We start from the raw sequence: 22,384 nt of genomic DNA, 5'->3' as shown, positions 1-22,384 counted from the left end.
TCAAGATCATGAACACCGGGCTTCCCAGGTGGTGCAGTGGTTGAGAATCGGCCTGCCAATGCAGGGGACACGGGTTCGAGCCCTGGTCCAGGGAGATCCCACATGTGCGGAGCAACTAAGCCCGTGCACCACAACTACTGAGCCTGTGCTCTAGAGCCTGCAAGCCACAACTACTGAACCCACGTGCCACAACTACTGAAGCCCGCGCGCCTAGAGCCCGTGCTCCACACCGAGAAGCCACTGCAATGAGAAGCCCGCACCCTGCAACGAAGAGTAGCCCCCGCTCGCTGCAACTAGAGAAAGCCCGCATGCAGCAACGAAGACCCAACAACGAAGACCCAATGCAGCCCAAAATAAATAAATTTATTAAAAAACAAAATCATGAACGCCATCCCCCACAGTGTCCTGCACCCCTTTGCTGTGCTTTTTCTCCACTTTCATCCCCAGGCAACCCTGATCTACTTTCTGTCACTAACATGAGTTTGCACAGTCCAAAATTTTATATGGAAGCTTCGTGCTTGTCTTCTCTCACACAGCATCATGATTCAGAGATTGTTCCATGTCGTTGTTTGTATCAATAGTTCATTCCCTTTTATCGCTGAGTTGTATTGCACTGGATGGCTGGACCACAGCTTGTTCATTCATTCACCTGCTGATGAACTTTTAGGTTGTTTTCCGTTTAAGACCATTACAAATAAAGCTTCGATGAATGGTGGAATACAAGGCCTTGCGTGGACATCCATTTTATTTTCTCTAAATACCTAGGAGTGGAATGGCTGGGTCAGAGCGTAATTCTATGTTCAGCTTTAAGAAACCGCCAAACTCTTTTCCACAGTGGCTGCATCATTTTGCGTTCCCACCAGCAATGCATTGTCAACACTTGTTATTGTCTGTCTTTTAAAATTTTTCCCATTCTAGTGGGTGTGAGGTGGTATCTTCATGTGGTTTTGATTTGCGTTTCCCTGATGACTAGCAATGTTGAGCATCTTTTCATGTGCTTGTTGGCCATTCATACGTCCTCTTTGGTGAAGTGTCTGTTCAAATCTGTTGCCCAATTTCTTATTGAGTTGTTTGTCTTTTATTATTGAGTTGTTAGAGTTATTGATATATGCTGGATACAGGTATTTTGTTTATTTAATATATGCATTGCAAATATTTTCTCCTGATCTATGTCTTGCCGTTCTGTTTTCTCAGTGGTGTCTTTTAAAAAGATTTTTTTTCTTTTTAAGATTTTTTTTTGATGTGGACCATTTTAAAAGTCTTTATTAAATTTGTTACAATATTGCTCTGTTTTATGTTTTGGTGTTTTGGCCATGAGGCATGTGGGATCTTAGCTCCCTGACCAGGGATTGAACCCGCACCCCCTGCATTGGAAGGCGAAGTCTTAACCACTGGACCACCAGGGAAGTCCCTCTGTGTGTCTTTTGAAGAGCAAAATGATGAATTCTAACTTATCAATGTTTTCTAGCTGAGACAACTTTGCCTACCACAGTTTGCAAAAATTTTTCTTCTATGTTTTTTTCTAGATGTCTTATACCTTTAGGTTATACATTCAGGTCTGTGATCCATTTTGAGTTAATTTTATGTATGGTGTGAGGTAAGCGTTGATGTTAATTGTTTCCCATATGATGTCTAGTTGTTCCAGTACTGTTTGTTGAAAAAACTTTCCTTTCCTCCATTTAGTTGCCTTAGTATCTGTGTCAACAATCAACTGGTTATATTTATATGAGTCCATTAGTGTAATCTATTCTGTTTTATTGATCTACCTCTCTATCTTTTCACCAATACCAAATTGTCTTGATTACTCTAGCTCTATAATAATCCTAGAAGTCAGGTAGAATAAGTTCTCTGATTTTATCTTCTTTTTAAAAGTCACCTTGGCCCTTTGCAATTCTATATGAATTTTAAAGTCAGTGCCAGTTTCTATAAAAAAAAAATTCTGCTGAATTTAGATTGGAATTACATTGACTCTGTAGACCATTTTGGGGACAATTGATGTTTTAATAACATTGAGTCTTCCAACCCATGAACATGGTATTTCTTTCCATTTATTTATGTATTCATGAATTTCTCTCAGCAATATCTGTAGCTTTTAGTATAACAATCTTAGACTTCTTTTGTTAGATTTATTCCTAGGTATTTTATCTTTTTGGTGTTGCTGCAAATGGCATTTAAGATTGTTTTCATTTTCAGTTGTTTCCTGCTAGTATATAAAAATTCAACTGAACTTTACACATTAATTTTTTAACTTGTGAACTTGCTAAATTCATTTATTAGTTCTAGTAGTTGTCATAGATTCCCTTGGATTTTTATATAAACAATCATATCATCTGCAAACAGGGACAAATTTACCTCCTCCTTTCCAACCTTTAAACCTTTTATTTATTTTTCTTGCCTCATTGCAATGGTTATGACCTCCAGAACAATGTTGAATAGAAGAGGTGAGAATGGGCATCCTTGTCTTTTTCCCAATCTCAGGAGGACACAATTCAGTCTTTTACATTAAGTATAATATTACCTGTAGATTTTTTTGGTAGGTATTCCTTACCAGATTGAGGAAGTTCCCATTTGCACATGGTTTGCTAAGACTTTTTATCATGAATAGGTGTTGAATTTTATCATTTCCTGCATCCATTAAAATAATCATATGGTTTCACTATACAGTTGACCCTTGAACAACTTGGGGGGTGAGGGGTGCTGACCCCATGCATTCAAAAATCCATGCATAACTTTATATTCAGCCCTCCCTATCTGAGGGCCCACTGATTTAACCAACTGCAGAATGTGTAGTACTGTAGTACATATTTATTGAAAAAAATTTGTGTATAAGTGGACCCTCACAGTGCAACCCCATGTTATTCAAGGGTCAATCCTGCTTTTAATTTGCATTTCTCTTATTATGAGTGAGGCTGAGCATCTTTTTCTGGGTTTAACAGCCATTTGTATTTCATTTTCTGTGATTTCTGGATTCATATCCTGCTAAGTCATTGGCATTTTCTTATTGTCTTCTAGGAGTTGCTTATATTATGAAGATATTTTATCCATGACATGAGCTTACCTTTGTTTCCAGTTCCATTTGTTTATCCTTTGTATTTATGGCTTTTTGCCTCGAGAAAATTTGGGATATTTGCATCACTGAAGTTTCCAACTTATTCTTTTTTTTAAATTTTTTTTATTTATTTTTGGCTCTGTTGGGTCTTCGTTTCTGTGCGAGGGCTTTCTCTAGTTGCGGCAAGCGGGGTCCACTCTTCATAGCAGTGCGCGGGCCTCTCACTATCGCGGCCTCTTTTGTTGCAGAGCACAGGCTCCAGATGCGCAGGCTCAGCAGTTGTGGCCCACGGGCCTAGTTGCTCTGCGGCATGTGGGATCTTCCCAGACCAGGGCTCGAACCCGTGTCCTCTGCATTGGCAGGCAGATTCTCAACCACTGCGCCACCAGGGAAGCCCTCCAGTTTATTCTTGGGCAAATTCTGGGCTCTGCTTCCTGGAATCTCCTCATGGAGACGTCACATGCTCCTATCTGGGACTGGTGGTGCCACCTTTGTCCTGACTCTGTTCCCCTCCTGCTCATTCTCAACATACCACAGTGACCATAGAGTTGTCAGGGGCCTAGAGACTCACTGTTCTTCCTGGAGGGCAGGAACCTCCCTCTCAGGGCCAGGGATGGGAGTACACGTTTGCATTCTTCTCTGCTGAAGCCACCCAGGAAATGAAAGAAAAATATTATGGCTAAGCTCCCATGCAGCACTTCCTGCCACAAGCCTGCTCTGGCTCCCACTGTGCTGAGGACATACCTCATACCTCTTCCCTCCACCCACAAGGCCCCACTGATGCCTCCAAACGTCTCAGCACACCTTTTCCCTGCCACCCTGTCCTTCTCGGGAACACTGTGACCTTGCCCAGCTTCTCAGCCTTTGCCTGGGCTGTTCCTCTGCCAGAACTCCCCATGCCTCCAGATCACTCTCTGGTTAATTCTACTTGTCCTTGGATTTCAGTGTCAAAGTCACTTCCTCCACGCATCCCTCCCAGACTCAGCGTTTCTCCTAGCAGCCTGGCACCGAGGGCCACTGAAACACTGATTCGATAATAGTTTATTTATTGTCATCTCCCCCACTAGACTGTTGGCTCCACCAGGCAGAGACTGGGTCTGCTCCCTCCCCTGCTGTGTCCCCAATGCCCTGCACACAGGAAGTGCCCAAGAAGTGTCTGTGGGTGACTGAATTAAAGTCAACAAAATCGTACCAAAGCCATTTTTGTGCCAGGGCTTGTGACGGGATTACAGAGATGCAAGTGTCCTCTTAAATCTATCCCCAAAGCTCTACCTTCTGGGGTGTGTATCCTACTAAGGACACTGGCCTGGGTCTGACCTGGACACTGCCCCACTCCTCCACTCATGACAGCCTCAGGGGTGTTAAAAAGCATCCATCAGACTCCGCTGTGATCTGACCCCAGCTGACTGCCCGCCATCCCCCTCCCTCCTCACTGCACCAGCCACGCCCTTGGGGCCATAAACAGCTTTTATGTTTATGTTTATAAACAGCTTTTATGTTTATAAAACATAAAACAGCTTTTATGTTTATGTTTATAAACAGCTTTCATGTTTATAAAACCTCATCAACAGAGGACTCACTCCCACCTCTGGGCCTTTGCGCTTGTCGTGTTCTCTGCCAGGAGCCCTCTTCATCCCGCTTCAGATTCCTGCTTGATCCATCCTGGCCTCTACACAGAGCCTCCGACCCCTGCACCGGAGCCCCAGCCTGTGCCTGTCCTGTCACCTTGGTTTTCTTTGTTATCCATAATGATTAATTGCCTCCCTGCCAGACCAGATAGTGAAGTGAGCCTGAGGGCAGGTCCGGGTCTGTCTGGTTTTCACAGTTTCTAGGGCTGGGCTTAGGGCACAGAGCACAATAGTGGGCTATTATCCCTCCCAGGGTCTCATGGGAGAAATACCGTGAAGGAGAACTTGACTTTTGTCTGGGCAACTTCCCTGCCTCCTTCCTGGGCAGATCCAGCCCAGTTCCCTTCCTTAGGTGCGAAATTAGTTAATCTAGGTGCCCAACCCACACATGCCACAGATGGGTAAACTGAGGCTGGAGAAGCGGAGGGTGTTGTCAGGGCCCCACAGAGAGTGAGTCCTGGAGCCTGCTGAGGTCCCCCTGTGTGACCTGGGCCCTTCTCTGTGCTGTCACCCCTTCCCTTAGGTCTGGGGTCTCCAGCAGCCTGTCTGAGCAGGACTGCTGCTGCAGAGGCTTCCGGAACTTTCTGCCCCTCCCCGCACCCCCCCAACCCGTCGCCCACATGACCATGACTTTCGGTAAGTGACAGCAGCTCAGGAAGCTGAGGGGCCCACACAGGAAGGAGCGAGTGGGACTTTCCTCCCGCTGTTGCTCGCCTCTGCCGTCCCGTAGCTGGCCCAGAGGTCCTCACCTCCAGGTAAGAGCTGGTGGTGTCACAGGGCTCTGGTCGGGGATGGGCGTGGGAGGAGACTGTGTGGATGGTCGCAGCAGGGGACAAAGGCAAGTTTGCCTTTCAGGCCTCTGAGGACAGCTGCCAGATGTGAGCTGGGACAGCTGGGTGTGTGGCCTCTGGCAAAGCGCTCCCCTCTCTGGGCCTCAGTTTCGTTCTGCATAGGAGGCCTCGAATTCCCAGCTTCCTGGACCTGAAAGAATCATTACACATGCGCCCAGGGCTCCCGGTCCCTGAGGGGACAGTTCGATGCCCCTAAAATCCCAGGTCCCAGGCCAGAACACTGGGGGACCAGCCAACCTTCCCGGCATGCGGGACTTTTGGTGTTAAAACAGGGGCATTTTTCTGGGCTCCAGACAGACTTTCTTTTTTTACTTTCGATATTTTAAAAATCATGTTTCTTTTTTTTTTTATAAATTCATTTATTTATTTTTGGTTGCGTTGGGTCTTCATTGCTGTGAGGAGGTTTTTCTGTGGTTGTGGCGAGCGGGGGCTACTCTTCGTTGCTGTGCGTGGGCTTCTCCTTGCGGTGGCTTCTCTCACTGCAGGGCACAGGCTCTAGGCGCGTGGGCTTCAGTAGTTGTGGCATGCGGACTCAGCAGTTGTGGCTCACGGGCTCAGCAGTTGCGTCTTGCGGGCCCAGTTACTCCGCGACATGTGGGATCCTCCTGGACCAGGGCTCGAACCCGTGTCCCCTGCATTGGCAGGTGGATTCCTAACCACTGCGCCACCAGGGAAGCCCTAAAAATCATGTTTCTTTAAGATTTATTTTAAACACAAGACACACTGTGTGATTCCATTTACATAAAGGTGCAAATTTGGGCAAGATCAGGACGACTGTTAGAAATAAGACTGTGGGCGCCTCTGTGGGGAGTGACAAGATGGGGTGGTGGCGGGGAGGGTCAGAGCTCACGGGACGGGAACGTTCCAATTCCTGGTCTGGGAGCTGGTGACAATGGACTGTTCCTTGGGGAAAGTTCTCTCTCCCCCACGCCCTGCCTCCCTGATGGTAACCCCTAAACCACTGTCCTAAGGGACCTTCCTGTCTGGTTCATCTGGCATTTGTCAAGGGCTTGCTGGGCATGTCACCAAGGATTTGTGCCACTTAGCGTGGATTAAACGTGTTGACAGCTCAGGCTGGGCTCAGCAAGCCACCTCACTGAAGCAGGTGGGAATCAGCACATTTCACAGCCGAGAAAGCTGCGTCCCAGCAGTGGAAGCCCTGCTGGGGTCATGAAACCAGAATACGGTGGGGCTGGGATTTGAACCCAGAGCCTGGGGTTTTTACCTATCCCCAGTCCCAGGCTTATATTCTGGGTGTGTTAAGCTCTAATTAATGCTATCAGCCCCGTCCTGCTATTATTTTGGAACATAGTTTTTATCCAACATTCTCTTTTTGTATCTTCTTCATTTGGGTCAATTTACGTGGATCTTCTCTGTCTCCCCCCTTTTCCTCATTGGGTTTGAATCCCTACTCCTCCCTCTACCCAGCCAGGGGTCCTGAGCTCTGGGTCCCCCAGGGCGACAGAGATCTGGAAGTTGGCTGGTGTAGAACGCCTGAGAATAAGGTGGACGGTTTCCTCCTGGGCCTATCCCAGGGAGGGCTTCCTACTATGGGGACCTAATGGAGGGAGTGATGAAAGGAACTGAGATGTAGGGAGCAGGGGAGACAGACACAGAGATCTCTGTTGACTGAGTCATCAGTCTGGATCTGCCCCCAAGGCATGCACCACACCAGCTGCAAAAGCTTCTAGCCCCAGCCTCAGAAGTGCTTGAATCCTCCAGCTTCACAGGGAGGGATGGCCACTTCTATCCCCACCCATGTGCACAGGCCAGTATCTATCTGCTTTCCGGTTAGCAAATCCCTGTATCTGTGATTGATTGGTCATGACTGTCTGGAGGAGGGTTGGAGAAGTGGTATGTGTGGAGGCTGGAGTTCGACTAGAGATGTCTGTCCTGGGCACCAAGAGTCTGGAGTGTGAGTTCACACAAAGTTGTGTGAACGTCTTGCAGCCTCCCAGCACAGCCCTCACCTGGGAGGTTATGGGTCCTCACCCACCTTGCACACTCAGCTCCCCCTCTCTGTCTCTCTTCATCTCTGAGTTTCTCTCTGTCCCTGTCTCCTCCCTCTTTCTCCGGCTTAATCCCTACCTCATCCATCAGCATCTCTGCCCCCACCCCCACCCCAGAAGCTTTGTAGCCTTGTCCCCTGATCACAGCTGAGGGGCTGCCTCTTTTTGTGTCCAGGCAGGCTGCACTCATGGCACCTCCAAGTGAGGAGACGCCCCTGATCCCTCAGCGCTCCTGCAGCCTCTCCTCTTCAGAGGCTGGTGCCCTGCACGTGCTGCTGCCCCCGCGGGGCCCTGGACCCCCACAGTGCCTATCCTTCTCCTTTGGGGACCACTCAGCTGAAGAGCTATGTGTTTGGGCTGCTAAGGCCAGTGGTGAGTGGGTCCCTGGAATGTTTGGCCAGAGGGAGGGGTAGGACTGTGCGGAACACAGATTGGGAGCTGGAAGAACTGCCAAGTGGAGTCAGCATTGGAGCTGGGGTTAGAGGGATGAGTAGGGGTGTGGTAAGGGAGGAGGGTGCACAGGAAATGGCATGGCAAAGACTCAGAGGCGTGATGGTATACTAGGGGAAACAGCTAGTCATCCCTCGAGGTAAACTGTACATGGAAAGAGATGCTCTGGGTAGAGGGGCAGGGAGCCCTGAGAAGCAGATTGAGCACATGGCTTCTCTCCTAAGGTCAATGGGGAGCCCTAGAATGGGTGCGAGCGGGGGTGGGACATGGTGTCAGAGCTGAAGGTGAGAAAAAGCCTGTGGGGCTGCATGGGGATAACATGGCAGCCCTGCAGGGGACAGATGGGGAGACTTGGAGGGAACTGATGGGGGCGTCCCCTCAGGCATCCTGCCCGTGTACCACTCCCTCTTTGCTCTGGCCTTGGAGGACCTGTCCTGTTGGTTCCCCCCGAGCCACATCTTCTCCGTGGAGGACGCGGGCACCCAGGTCCTTGTCTACAGGCTCCGGTAGGAAGTATCCCCTGCCCCCCCCCCCACCACAGGTATGGGTTAAATGATACCAAGAGGGCATGCCTTTGGCTGAGGGCTTTGGAAATGGGAGTTTAAAACAACAGTGACCCCTCAATCATCATCTCCACGTACCTCCTGGTGGATGCCCCAGGGAGGGCATGATCACTGCTCATTTCACAGGTGAGGAAACTAATGCCAGAGAGGGTGGGTCACTTGTCCAAGGTCACACAGCAAGTCAGTGGCATAACCTGGGCTCTTTGAGGTCCTGGCACTGTCCCGCCATCGTATCCCCACTCCAGGGTTCTCCCCTCTCGCACAGCTTTTACTTCCCCAACTGGTTTGGGCTAGAGAAGGTCCACCGCTTTGGGCTACGAAAGGACGTAGCCAGCGCCATCCTTGACCTGCCAGTCCTGGAGCACCTCTTTGCCCAGGTAGGGGTCTGCCTGGGGCTCAGCCCAGGGGTGGGGTCCCTGGGGCAACATCAGGGCTTGTGGTTGGGCAGCCTCGGCTGACCCTCCCTGTGGCAGTCCAGGGGTGGAGGTCAGCCCAGGTGTGGGGGTCTACAGAACAGCATCAGGGCTCATGGTTGGGCTGTGACTGGCCTGCAGCACCGCAATGACCTGGTCAGCGGCCGCCTCCCGATGGGCCTCAGCCTCAAGGAGCAGGGTGAGTGTCTCAGCTTGGCTGTGCTGGACCTGGCCCAGATGGCCCTCGAGCAGGGTCAGCGGCCCGAGGAGCTGCTGAAGACCATCAGGTGAGGGCTTCCAGGCTGTGGCGCCCAGCCTCTACCTGGGAGTGAGCCAGCATGGCTCCACCAGAGCACTGCCAGAGTCCAGGCCCACCTTGGGGCTGCCCACCTACAAGCCACCAGTGTGTTCATGTGACCCAGCCCACACCCCTCCTTTCAACACAGTCCCGCTGAGACTCCATTGTCGGGCTTCAGGCAGCTAAAAGGACTATGTGTGTCCCTGTCTGTCTTATGGGCCCCAATGGCCCTTCCTATAGAGGCCCTACGCCCATGCCTGTCCCTGAGTGTGTCTCTGTGCCCCCCTAGTGAGGCGACACTCCAGCCCCTCAACTAAAGTCTGGGTTGATGTACGTCCCTGCCCTCCCTGCGGAGGCCCCTCTCCACATTGAGGGTCCCACTCCCCCCGCTCTCAGCTACAAGGTCTGCCTGCCCCCGGGCCTGCGCGACCTGATCCAGGGCCTGAACTTCGTGACGCGGAGGCGTATCCGAAGGACAGTGCGCCGGGCCTTGCGCCGCTTGGCCGCCTGCCAGGCTGATAAGCACTCGCTCATGGCCAAGTACATCATGGACCTCGAGCGGCTGGACCCAGACAGGGCCACCGAGACCTTCCGCGTGGCCCTCCCCGGAGCTGCTGGTGGTCAGGATGCGCCGGGGCAGCTCCGCGTGGCTGGCGGCAGTGGCATCGCCTGGAGCCCGGGAGAACACGAGGTGCGAGGTCGGGTGGGTTGGGGCTCTGGGCAGGGCCAACGGCGGGGACGGGGCCAAGGGGGCGGGGCAAGGAAGGGGCGGGGCTTGAGGGGCGGGGCCGAAGAGAGGAGGGACTGTGAGAGGGCTTGTGGGGGAGGGCACCCTGCTGAGTGAGGTGTAGGGCTGAGCGAGGAGGCGGGAATGAAATGGGCGGGGCGTAGAAGGAGGGGATAGTTGGGTGGGCGGGGTTCAGAGTGGGGCTAACTGCAAGTTGAGGGAAGAGGCAGGACTGAGGGTGGGTGGGGCTCCCGACTGTACTAAGAGACACCGCGAGATAAAGTGGAGCTAAGTGAGGGAGGGGCTCGGGGTGAGGTGGGCTGGGGGACCAGCCGAGAGAAGGAGGCGGGGTTTGGCAGTGGTGGGGTGGGAGAGGGATGTGACTGGGTGAGGCTGAGAGGGGCGGGTCTCATGAGTATGGGTTGTATGGGTTGGTGGGGTCCAGGCTTCCAAAAGGGACTGGGGGCTCGGAGTGGGAGGGATCCCCAGCTTCAGTCCTCCCCCTTCTTCCCAGGTCCTCCAGCCCTTCTGCGACTTTCCAGAAATCGTGGATATCAGCATCAAGCAGGCCCCACGCTTTGGCCCCGCCGGGGAGCACCGCCTGGTCACCATCACCAGGACAGACAACCAGATCCTGGTGGGTGCTGGACCCCGTTCCCCTCCTGCCTTACCCGAGGGCAGGGATGCGGGACTGTCACCCTCGGGCCGCAGCGTGCGCTGACGCGGATCCTCACAGGAGGCCGAGTTCCCGGGGCTGCCCGCAGCGTTGTCCTTCGTGGCGCTCGTGGATGGCTACTTCCGGCTGACCACTGACTCCGGGCACTACTTCTGCAAGGAGGTGGCGCCGCCGCGGCTGCTGGAGCAGGTGGCTGAGCAGTGCCATGGCCCCATCACGTAAGGACCCGCCCCCATGTGGCCAGACTCACCGGGACCGAATGTCGGTCACTCCCCTTCTTGGAGCCTCTGTGTCCTCGCCTTTCAGGAGCCCTGGACAAGGGATCAAGTGCTTGAACAGCGCCAGGTGCATAGTTGGCGCTGAACGAGTCTGGGGTCTCCTTTCTGCTGCCAGGGCAGCCGCTTCCCTCCTCGAGGCCCCAGAGCCATTTTCTGGGGATGCTCGCAGTGCCCGGCTTCACCTGCAGCCTCCTCTTTAATCCCTGAGGCAGAAGCCCAACTTCTGGCTCAATTTATAAATGGGAGGGAGTGAGGGAAGGTTGCCTGGTGACCTTCCCAGGGCTTCAGAGAAACCAGAATTAGAACTCAGGTTTAGTTTGGTTTCTGTGCCTCTATCTCTCTGTTTCTCTCCATCTTCGAATCTCAGTTCCCTCCCACCTTTCCCCACAGCTTGGATTTTGCCATCAACAAACTCAAGACTGGGGGTTCACTTCCCGGCTCCTACGTTCTCCGCCGCAGTCCCCAGGATTTCGACAGCTACCTCCTAACTGTCTGTGTCCCGGTCAGTCTACCATAGGGGCCAGGAGGGCAAGGAGGGCTTCCTGGAGGAGATGATATTTGAGCTGAGAACTGAAAGATGAGTCAGCATTACTTCCTGAAGAAGGGGAGGGAAAAGGCATTCCCAGTGGAGGGAACAGCATAGGCAAAGGCTTGGAGATTTGAGGGGGAGGGTGCCGCCCACTCCCACTCAGGGACCACTCCTCTTTGCAGACCCCCCTGGGCCCTGATTACAAGGGCTGCCTCATCCGGTGCGACCCCACAGGAACCTTCTCCCTGGCTGGCCTTGGCCAGCCCCACAGCAGTCTTCGAGAGCTCCTGACAGCCTATTGGGGTGGTGGGTTGCACGTGGATGGGGTTGAGCTGAACCTCACCTTCTGCTGCACCCCCAGACCCAAAGGTGAGCCTGCTTTCTCCCCTGAGCTGAGTGATCAGTCTGGGTCCCTGCCTTTCTGTGTCTGTTCCAGCTCTTGTATGGCAAGTGGCAGAGACTGCAGATCAAGGTAGTTTAGGAGGGAAAAAACGGTGATTCGGGACTCGTGGGATAGAGGGTGCTTTCAGGCATGGTTAGATCCGGGCACAGCTGGATCTGAGTGATGTCACTAGCACTTAGCCTCTGTCCATCTCTTGCCTCTTCCTCTGGGTGAATTTTGCTCTCAGACAAACCCCTTCGATGGGACAGCTTTGAGGTGTGAGTTCTCCAGAGTCTCCCAGAATCCCTAGCAGGACTGAGACCAGGCTGCCCACAGCATCACCTGCTCATTTGCACCCACTGCAGGGTTCCTTCCCTCTCTGTCTCACTCTCCCACCCCTCACTGGGACTTCCTGGAGTCTCCTTTCAAATAAATTATGTGCCCTCGAGTCCTCCTCTTAGTATTGGCTTCTGAAGAAGACCCCACACTGAGACAGGGAGTGAGCAAACCTTTGAGGACCTTTCACCTCTGACCTCTGGTTTTCTTCCTCCATCCACTCCCCATAGAAAAGTCCAACCTGATTGTGGTCCGGAGAGATTGCAACCCACCCACATCATCCCCTGTTCAGCCCCAATCCCAATGCCAGCTGAGTCAGATGACATTTCACAAGATCCCTGCTGACAGCCTGGAGTGGGTAAGGGGCCCCAGGAAATGGGGGGGATGCCTCAGTTGAGATCCAGAGAGACCAGGTCTACATCCGTCTCTTCTGTGTGGCCTCAGGCATGTGATGTAACCTCCTCATGCCTCTGTTTCATCATCTGTAAAATGAGTCCTGTGCCTTGCTTGGACCAGGGCTAGGGGACTGGATCCATGGGAGCCCCCTTACTGGCCTCTCATGTTGCCCCCTCACTCTCCAGCATGAGAACCTGGGTCACGGGTCCTTTACCAAGATTTACCGGGGCTGTCGCCATGAGGTTGTGGATGGGGAGGCCCGAGAGACAGAGGTGCTGCTCAAAGTGATGGATGCCAAGCACAAGAACTGCATGGAGGTGAGCAGGGTGGGACCAGGCCTCCTGGGTTAGGGCCTGGGTGGAGAGAGAGTCATGGATTCAGAGAAATTTGAAACACACAGGGTCTTAAAACAACAGAAATGTAGCCACAGCATCTCCATGAAATATAGAAGGGTCGGGGAAGTTAGATGCAAACAGAAAGAGTACACCAGACAGAGGGAACAGCCAGTGCAAAGGTCCTGAGGCAGGGCCAAGCCTGGCATGTTTAAGGAACAGCAAGGAGGCCAGTGGGTCAGAGAGAAACGAGCAAAGTAGAAGAGAGGAATGATGCGGATGGAGGCATCAGCAGGGGCTGGGCAACACAGAGGAAGGTTTGAGCCCTTCTCAAACCCCAGATCTCCCACTTGTGTGAGAGATTCAAGGTAGAATACAGTGGGGACTTCCTGCCTCCATCAGAAAATCATGATACAGAGTGCTGTGTGCACTAATGGCGGACTCCAGGGCCAAAGGATGCTGGCGGCCAGGTCTCCTACGCAGGTGTGAGAGCAGCAAGTTTGGGGTCCTTGGTCTGGCCCTGAAGTGGAAGAAACCCATGCATCTTCTCTCCCTTCTTTCCTCCCCAGTCATTCCTGGAAGCAGCGTCCTTGATGAGCCAAGTGTCGTACCAGCATCTCGTGTTGCTCCATGGCGTGTGCATGGCTGGAGACAGTGAGAGACATTCCCCGCCCCACCCCTGCCCTGCCTCATTGAGCCCATCTACAGCAGCAATAGCCGTACACATCCAGAGCCTGCCCTGGCTGGGGCTCCGTTCCACCAGGGTCTATCACCCTCCCCCTCAAGTTTCCAAGCCTATACCCATCTCCCTGAATCATCACTCCTTGGGCAAGCAACTCCAGGCTCCCACCAATACCAGCCCCCCAAAATTATCTCAAGTCAGGCAGACCTGGGTTCCAGTCTCACTCTGTTGCAGCTTTGCAAGGTCCACGCTACCTCTCCAAGCCTCCGTTCCATCAGTTCAGCTCATCAGCTATTTATTGGGAGCCGAGTATGTGCCAGGAGCTGGGTGCCTAGTGTAGAACACGATAAGCTGATCAGGATGATAAATGATTTTGTGTGATGGGGGCAGCGCAGGGCATTGTGGGTGATCAGAGGCTGCTAACCCAGCTTGGAGGTCAAGCAATGATTCTGGGTAGGCAAGGATAAGTTCTAAGCTGGAAAGGCAAGGATAAATAGGCATTAGGGAAGTGAAGGAAGAGGGATGTTCCAGGCAGAAACACAGAACATGCAAAGCGCTGGAAGTGAGTCATGGAGAGAGCTTGGCACCTTCCAGGCATTTCAGACAAATGGTTCTGAGATGGGAAATGGGGAGGAAGAGAGGTGAGTAGGGTAAGGATGGAGGAATAGGGGAGGGAGAAGTCAGAGCTGAGAGTTCAAGGGACCCTTGAAGGTGGAGCTGGGGCACAGCCTGTTGAACACAAGTGCAGTCCTACCTCCCAACCGTGCCCCTCCCTACTGCCACCAGGCATAATGGTGCAGGAATTTGTATACCTGGGAGCGCTGGACACATATCTGCGCAAGTGTGGCCAGCTGGTGCCGGCCAGCTGGAAACTACAGGTGATCAAACAGCTGGCTTATGCCCTCAACTATCTGGTGAGTGCTCCTCTGCTGCTCCACCCTCCATTCACAGAGTGTACGGGGCTTTGAGAGTGGGCTCTGTCGTGTGGACAGGAGTTTGGCAAGGGTGCAAGGGGAGGGCATTTTAGACTGAGGGAACAGCATATAAACAGGTTCAGAGGTGTAAGAGCAGAAGGGAACAGCTTGTAATTCATGGAAATTGAGGGGAGTAGTGAGCAATGAGGCTGGCCAGGGCAGGGGGCTTTCCAGAAGAAAGAACATTAGAGTTGGGACCTTGAAGATTAAGTAGAAGTTCATTAAGAGGAGAAAGGAAGGAGGGCATGTCAGGCTGAGGGAACAGCCTGGGCAAAGGCTGCAGCTTAGAAGGTGTGTTGTCTGTCCTGGGGTGCACCAGGCAGGTTGCCTGGCAGGAGAACAGGGTGGAGATGTGGGAGAGAGAAGCTCATGGGAAGAATGAACAAGAGCTGGATCTCAAAGGGCCTTGAGTGCCGGGCTGAGGACCTTTGACTTTATCCTGAAGGGAGTGGGGAACCATGGGATGGGGGAGCAGTGTTTGAGAAGAGGGTGGGACATGGGGGGTGGACTGCCAGTAGTCTAGGGAACATGCTGAAGTACGGCCTGAGCAGTACCAGGTGGGCTTTGAAGGATGTGCAGAAGTTCGCCAGCCAGAATATTCATTCATCATTCTTGGCATTTTCCTATGCTCGGTCCACTTAGGAAGACAAAGGTCTCCCTCACGGCAACGTCTCAGCCCGGAAGGTGCTCCTGGCTCGGGAGGGGGCTGACGGGAACCTGCCTTTCATCAAGCTGAGTGACCCCGGTGTCAGCCCCACTGTGCTAAGCCTGGAGAGTGAGTGCTGAGGGGTGGAGGAGGGAGGGGCCTAGTGAGGCAAGGAAGCAGATCCCTGATCCCATCCTTGCCCCTCCACCAGTGCTCACTGACAGGATCCCCTGGGTGGCCCCTGAGTGTCTCCAGGAGGCCCGAACACTTGGCTTGGAAGCTGACAAGTGGGGATTTGGTGCCACAGTCTGGGAGGTGTTCAGCGGTGTCACAATGCCCATCAGCACCCTGGATCCTGCCAAGGTCAGAGCACGCATATTGGCCTCTAGAGCTCTCATTGGACAGAAGGGTAGACTGAAGTCCAGCTTGGGGAGGATGGGGGTGTCTGGGGGTGCCTTCTGAGGGTACACTGGGGGTGAGCAGCCCCTCCTCCTGCCCTCAGAAGCTCCAGTTTTACCAGGAACGGCAGCAACTGCCTGCACCCAAGTGGATGGAGCTGGCCCTGCTGATCCAACAGTGCATGGCCTACGAGCCAGGCCAGAGGCCCTCTTTCCGCGCTGTCATCCGTGACCTGAACAGCCTCATCACTTCAGGTGCCCACTGGGCCAGGCAGGGTGGGCAGGGCCGGCATGTCATATTGGGCCCAGTAGGAGAGCGAAGTTTGCCTGTAGAGCCTGCCCTGTGTGCCTGGCAAGGTTGGAATGGTTGGTGACTGTGACAGTCAGCACGAGTTTCAACAGCTGCTGTAACAAACAGGCCCCTCAATTCAAGGTTGAACATGATGGATGTTTAGTTCTCATTCAGCGAGGGTGTCCAGGTCAACAAGAAACTCTCCCTTTGTGGTTCCCCCCATCCCATGGCCTCAGGCCCCTGCTGGATCCTCTGCAAAAAAGAGAGAGAGTGTAGAAGGTCCCACCTAGGTTTCCATGGGCCGGGCCTAAGGGGGCATTCAGCATGTCTCTGTCCCCTATCAGCCTGAGCTCAGTCATTTGACCATACCCCATGGCAGTGGAGTCTGAGAAATGCCCTTCGGTCTGTGTACAGCATGTGCACTGCATAGGAGGGCTGCCTTTGCCCAGGAGCACATTTTTCCAGCCCCACAAAGTACTTCTTGGCTTGCAGAGGCCCTGCCATAATGCACAGAGAAGCTAAGCCTTCAGATGGAGGTCACACAGCAAGTCAGTTAGGAGTGGGGGCTTAGGGCCCAATGCACTGCTCACTCACTGCCTGTGCCCCCCAGATTATGAGCTCCTCTCAGACCCCACACCTGGTGCCCTGGCTCCCCATGATGGGCTTTGGAATGGCGCCCAGCTCTATGCCTGCCAGGACCCTACCATCTTTGAGGAGAGACACCTCAAGTACATCTCACAGCTGGGCAAGGTGAGGAGGGTTAGGCTGGGGTGGGTGGGGTAGCACCCATGCATGTGGACACCAGCCCTGCCATCCCCCAGGGCAACTTTGGCAGCGTGGAACTGTGCCGCTATGACCCGCTGGGCGACAACACAGGCGCCCTGGTGGCCGTGAAGCAGTTGCAGCACAGCGGGCCAGAACAGCAGAAGGACTTCCAGCGGGAGATCCAGATCCTCAAAGCCCTGCACAGTGACTTCATTGTCAAGTACCGGGGTGTCAGCTATGGCCCAGGTGAGCCACCTCCCAAGTGGATGCTCTTCAAATCACACATCCTCATCCTTCTGCAGTACCATTTTAGGGTGGCCTGAGAACGCCAGTGCGGGTGCTACTGACTGGTCTTTTTTTTTTCTTTTAATTAATTTTTATCGGAGTAGAGTTGCTTTACAATGTTGTGTTAGTTTCTGCTGTACAGCAAAGTGAATCAGTTATACACATACATATATCCCCCTGACTGGTCTTGTTTACTGATCTAGACTGCCTTGGGATCAACAATTTCCCCACCGGAAAAAAATGGGTCATTATGAGGTTTAAAAGAATCCATGAATATTGTTGAAAGTACTCAAAAAGACATTAGCGATAAGCGTCACTGTTGCCGTTCCCATTTTACAGAAAGCAATATTGAGGCCAGGAGGGACACGAGGTCCTACTCTGAACTGGGAAGGAGAATGGGGAGGGGGAGTAGACAAAGTTAGGCCCTGTGGTGACTCCTCCCTGCCTCCCCCGCCTCCCCTAGGCCGCCTGAGCCTGCGGCTGGTCATGGAGTACCTGCCCAGCGGCTGCCTGCGCGACTTCCTGCAGCGGCACCGCGCGCGCCTTGACGCTGGCCGCCTGCTCCTCTACGCCTCGCAAATCTGCAAGGTGCGGGTCGAAAGAGGGCGGGGCTCCCGTCAGACCTGCGGGAACTGACCTGGCTCGACCTGGGCAAGGTCTGCGTGGATTCGCCAGGAAGGCTGAGGGTTGAAGTTTGGGATCCAGGTCAGGCTGGAAAGTGGGGTTGAGTTAGGGCTAAGGTCAGGACTGGAGTGCAGGATGGGTCAGAGGTAGGGTTAGGCTCGGGGTCTGGGTTGGGGCTGGTGTTGGATTCCATGTCAGACTGGGGCCCCTGCGGAGTCATCCTGGGGTCCATATTCCATGCCCTCCCGCAGGGCATGGAGTACCTGGGCTCCCGCCGCTGCGTGCACCGCGACCTGGCAGCCCGTAACATCCTGGTGGAGAGCGAGACGCATGTCAAAATCGCTGACTTCGGCCTCGCCAAGCTGCTGCCGCTCGACAAAGACTACTACGTGGTCCGCGAGCCAGGCCAGAGCCCCATCTTCTGGTAGAGACCTCGCCCCTGCCCCACCCTTCCTCGCCACTACCCAGGCCCCTCCCCTGCTCCCACCATCCTGGCCCCGCCCCTCCTCCCCAGGGTCTGGGACCCGCCCTGGCCGCGCCCACACGGCCCCGGCCCCTTCCGGACCACGCTCCTTTTGTTCTGGCTCCGCCCTGACCCCGCCCAGGCCCCGCCCTGGGGCGCCACAGGGTTGGAGACTTTCTCATAACTCCCACCTACCGTGACCAGCTACCCCAGTCCGAGGCTGCGTCCTTTCCCGTCCTATGCCTTACTGTCGTCCCCCAAGGCCTCCCTGTTCCCCTCCAGGTACGCCCCAGAGTCCCTCTCGGACAACATCTTCTCGCGCCAGTCGGATGTCTGGAGCTTCGGGGTCGTCCTGTACGAGCTCTTCACCTACAGTGACAAGAGCTGTAGCCCCTCAGCCGTGAGTCGGCACCCCTGGACCCCCAAGACCCTCCTCCCCACCAACCCCTTCCTGGCCAACACCCGTCCTGTTTATGCCCGCGTCCCTCTCTTGCTCAGGGTCCCCTGGTCCCAGCATTAGAGGCTCCAGTAAGACCCCTTTTCACTATGGCAGACCCCCACCTCCCACACCACCACAGGCAGCCCCTCCCCCATGCATCACAGACAATTCCTCCTCCTCCATTAAGGAGGGCCCCTTCCCCCACCACGGGTGGGTGATTCCCTTCTTCCCTTCACTGTGGCTGACCCCCACATCACGGCGGCCGCTCCCCCTTCCATCATGGATGGCTCCTCCCCCACCTCGGGCCCTCCCCCTTGGCTCCAGGAGTTCCTGCGGATGATGGGATGTGAGAGAGATGCGCCAGCCCTCTGCCGCCTCCTGGAGCTGCTGGCCGACGGCCAGAGGCTGCCCGCACCTCCTGCCTGTCCTGGTGAGGTGAGCACTGGAGGGCCTGCCTCAGTTTCCCACTTTGTAGGTTCACCAGGGGGCCTGGGCAAGCCTGCTGGTCCCTCTGGGTCTCTCCACCACAGACATCTCTTGATTGAGAGCAGGGACCAGAGCATGAGGCTGAAGGGGATTTCTGGCCTCTACTTTGCTGCTCTCTCACTGTATGGCAAGTCACAAACACTTTCAGAGCCTCAGTTTACCTGTCTCCAAAATGGGAATAACAATGCCTTATAGGGTGGGAGAGGATCAGATTAGCTAACATCTCTCCATTGCTCAGCTCTGAGCCTGGCATACAGTCGGTGCTCAATAAATGATGGTGACTCTTACAGTTTCTCATCACAGCTTTTGTGGAAGTGTCTGACATGTGGTTGGTCATTCACAAATTAATCTGTTCAGGCCACAAACATTTATTGAGCGCTGACTGTGTGCCGGCTCTGTGCTGGGTGCTGGGGACCCAGCAGGGGACAGAAGAGATACTACCCCTCCTCCCTGTAACCAGCAGAAGCTAACAAGGACATTCTGGTGGTGATCAATGTCTGGAAAGAGATGGGGGTGTGTGGTCAGGGATGGCCTCTTAGAGGGGGTGAAGGAGGAAGAGGATCTTACCCATGGGGAAAGCTGGGAGAGGGCATTCTCAGCGGAGCACACAGCAGGTGCAAAGGCCCTGAGGTGGGAATGAGTTTGGTGTATTTACAAAATGAGATGGGGGCAGATGTGGCTGCATGGAACAAGAGAGGAGGTGATGGAGGTGATGGTAGAGGGAGGGAGGCAGGGGAGGTGATGAAATTTTGTTCTAAGATCCATAGGGAGCCATGGGAGGCTTTGGAGCAAGGGAGGGATGGAGTCTAATTTCCATTTTAAAACTGTGAACAGGAGTCATGTCCTTCCTACCACTCACATGTGACCCTGTTGTCTCTTCCCACTCCCTCAGGTTCATGAGCTCATGAAGCTGTGCTGGGCCCCTAGCCCACAAGACCGGCCACCATTCAGCGCCCTGGGCCCCCAGCTGGATGCACTGTGGAGTGGAAGCCAGGGATAGTGTCCAGAGGCATGAGACCCTCACCTGCTTGTCTAGAGGGAGAACCCCATTCTCTGTCTTTTTTATATCTCCTGCACACAGACCTCTGGGTTCTGGTCTCCATGGACTGGCTGTGTGACCTTGATCAGGGACCTACCCCTCTCTGGGCCTCCCGCTTCAGAGACCCCCTCATGGGGCAAATGACATTGCACTTGGGGGAGCACCCCTGGCTTGTAGAGCAGCAGCAGCCTCGTAGCATTGGGAACTTGTAAAGATTCAAGACAGATGCAATGGTGGGGTCTACTGAGCCCCCATCCCCAGAATTGAGGGACCAGAGTCCTTCCCAACCTCTCAGGGCCTGGCCTGGAGCTTCCTGTCTCATTTCTAGAGGAGACATTATATAGCTTTAAATATGTGATCTCAGGCTTCTATTCCCCCCTCCCTCTTTAGCTGGAGGAAGCCAAGGACAAGAGAGCTGCCCTGGCTGAAAATTCACTTTTTGTGGGGAGCCTGTGTGACTGTTTAGAATTGTGTAAGAGACCAGGAGAAGCTGATGTCCCACTCCACCCTAACTGAACCTGAGTGTCCCAGGGCTTCAGTTTTCCTCCCTGTACGCTGGGGCCCTTTCTGTCTGGACCAGAGGATCACACAACTGATGACAATGGAGCCTAACAGGAGTTTTTCAGCGGGTGAAGGAAGGAAAGGCACTCTTGGCAGAGGGAACAGCATGGTGAAAGGAGGAGGCTCAGAGTACAGAGGTTAAGAGCGCAGGTGTTGGAGCCCATGGTTCTGCCACTTATTTGCTGTGTGATGGTGGGAGAGTTGCTTCCTCTCTCTGGGCCTCAGTTCCATCCTCTGTATAATGGGCAATAGTGTTGGCCCTTTGGCTATACAGAATCAACTTCTGGAGGCTTGTGAGAAGGCATCTTGTGCAGGTTAAGCTTACCCCACCACTCCTTCACACCAGTCTGCAAGGTTTTACTGCCACTTTTTGCCTCCCTGGAAAACTCTTATTCATCTCTCAGAACCCCAGCTATCACCTCCTTGCAGCGTTCCCTAGCGAACGTTCTCCCACCACTCCCAGTCAGCCCTGTACTTCTGACCCTAGGGCTGGGGTGGTGTCTGCGTCCAGCTCCATCTCTTCTGACGTGGAGGCTCCTTGGGGGCTGGGCTGGGCACAGAGGGGACTCTGTGAGTGTTTGTTGAATGAATAAAGAAGTTCAGTGAAAAGGATGGTTTGTTGCTGGATTGGGCAATGGGGATCCTTGTGGGGGTGTGAGCTGGGGAGGAATGTGCTTAGGGCTGGGGGATAAAGACCCCTGGGGGCCACAATGGGAGCCTCAGGGCAGGCTGGGGGAGGAGGGACAGGAGGATGGGGCCCTCGAGGACAGAAGCCCTCCCCCCAGCCCCAGCTGCTGGCCTTGGCACTGTCCTGTGGAACTGATTACAGGCTCTTGGTGGGTGGAGGGAACAGGCTGCTCTAGTGGGGGCCAGAGAGCAAGGCCTGGTTGGGAGGGTTAGGCTATGGGGAGGGGTCCAACATTAGTGGGGGCCAAACCAGTCCCTCGTTTGCTCAGCACTGCTGGAAAGATTTGGAGAGTGACAGAGACAGAGAGAGAAAGGCCAAGAGAGACTCAAGAGAGAGACAGAGGGAGCAGGGGAGAGACAGAGACAGAGATCTCTGTGCCTACTGTCGTAGCCTGCTTTGGTGAAAAGGGGGAGGGGCTGCAAGGCAGGGTTTTCAGCTCAGGGTCTCACCCGCGTTGGGTTGAGTAACCTCCCTCTCTGCCAGTTTCCCTCCTTGGTAAAACTGGCATCCAGACTGGCACCTGGTAGAGGCCTTCCATCCCCTGCCCAACCCAAGGAGACCCTGGTGTGGGAGAGGCAGAAACGACCAAGACTCGCAGTCCCAGGGCCCATCCTCTTGTGACCTTGGGCAAGTGTGGGGGTCCCCTCTCTGAGCCTCAGTTTCCTTATTTGTCCACTAATAAGGACAACAAGGTTCTGAATGGCCCTGGTCTCAGTTGGTTGGATGCCCACTGCCACCATCCCATGGAATTATTATTTCTCAGTTTATCTATTTCTCCTCTTTAAAATGGTTAAAAAATAAAGACTCCTCAACCAGTGGTCCCCCTGGGAGAGATACGCCCAAGGCCCTGGCCCAGGGAGAGAGACCATGGCTGTTTTGTATGGATCTCGGCCTATCAATAATCAATGTTGGGCTTCCCTGGTGGCACAGTGGTTAAGAATCCACCGGCCAGTGCAGGGGACACGGGTTCGAGCCCTGGTCCGGGAAGATCCCACATGCCGCGGAGCAACTAAGCCCGTGCGCCACAACTACTGAGCCTGCGCTCTAGAGCCCGCACACCACAACTACTGAGCCCGTGCGCCACAGCTACTGAGCCTGCCCTCTGCAGCTCGCGAGCCACAACTA

General features: G+C 54.0%; 1 protein-coding gene across 1 annotated transcript; it reads left to right on the top strand.

Annotated features, from left to right (window-relative positions):
* The first annotated feature begins 5,408 nt into the window (after positions 1 to 5,408).
* On the top strand, positions 5,409 to 21,166 carry JAK3 (Janus kinase 3). The gene is made up of 24 exons (XM_060144729.1): positions 5,409 to 5,432; positions 7,713 to 7,909; positions 8,370 to 8,493; positions 8,816 to 8,927; positions 9,105 to 9,250; positions 9,658 to 9,952; positions 10,503 to 10,625; positions 10,725 to 10,882; positions 11,333 to 11,444; positions 11,654 to 11,840; positions 12,420 to 12,547; positions 12,771 to 12,902; positions 13,487 to 13,571; positions 14,386 to 14,513; positions 15,216 to 15,348; positions 15,431 to 15,582; positions 15,722 to 15,872; positions 16,520 to 16,659; positions 16,731 to 16,920; positions 17,423 to 17,547; positions 17,835 to 18,007; positions 18,329 to 18,446; positions 18,810 to 18,920; positions 19,864 to 21,166. Exons 2-24 carry the CDS (start codon positions 7,726 to 7,728, stop codon positions 19,969 to 19,971), a joined length of 3,315 nt encoding a protein of 1,104 aa, XP_060000712.1. The 5' UTR covers positions 5,409 to 5,432; positions 7,713 to 7,725; the 3' UTR covers positions 19,972 to 21,166.
* The last annotated feature ends 1,218 nt before the right edge of the window (positions 21,167 to 22,384 follow it).

Source organism: Lagenorhynchus albirostris, chromosome 3 (assembly GCF_949774975.1).
Source record: "Lagenorhynchus albirostris chromosome 3, mLagAlb1.1, whole genome shotgun sequence".
Lineage (NCBI taxonomy): Eukaryota > Metazoa > Chordata > Mammalia > Artiodactyla > Delphinidae > Lagenorhynchus > Lagenorhynchus albirostris.
This window is presented reverse-complemented; position numbering and strand designations above follow the sequence as displayed.

Excerpts from the sequence above, each read along its gene's own strand:
- JAK3 (XM_060144729.1), top strand. The coding sequence starts at position 7,726 with ATGGCACCTCCAAGTGAGGAGACGCCCCTGATCCCTCAGCGCTCCTGC. Across the intron at positions 10,626-10,724 it reads GGACAGACAACCAGATCCTG|GAGGCCGAGTTCCCGGGGCT; the intron begins GTGGGTGCTGGA and ends GGATCCTCACAG. Across the intron at positions 10,883-11,332 it reads CAGTGCCATGGCCCCATCAC|CTTGGATTTTGCCATCAACA; the intron begins GTAAGGACCCGC and ends CTTTCCCCACAG.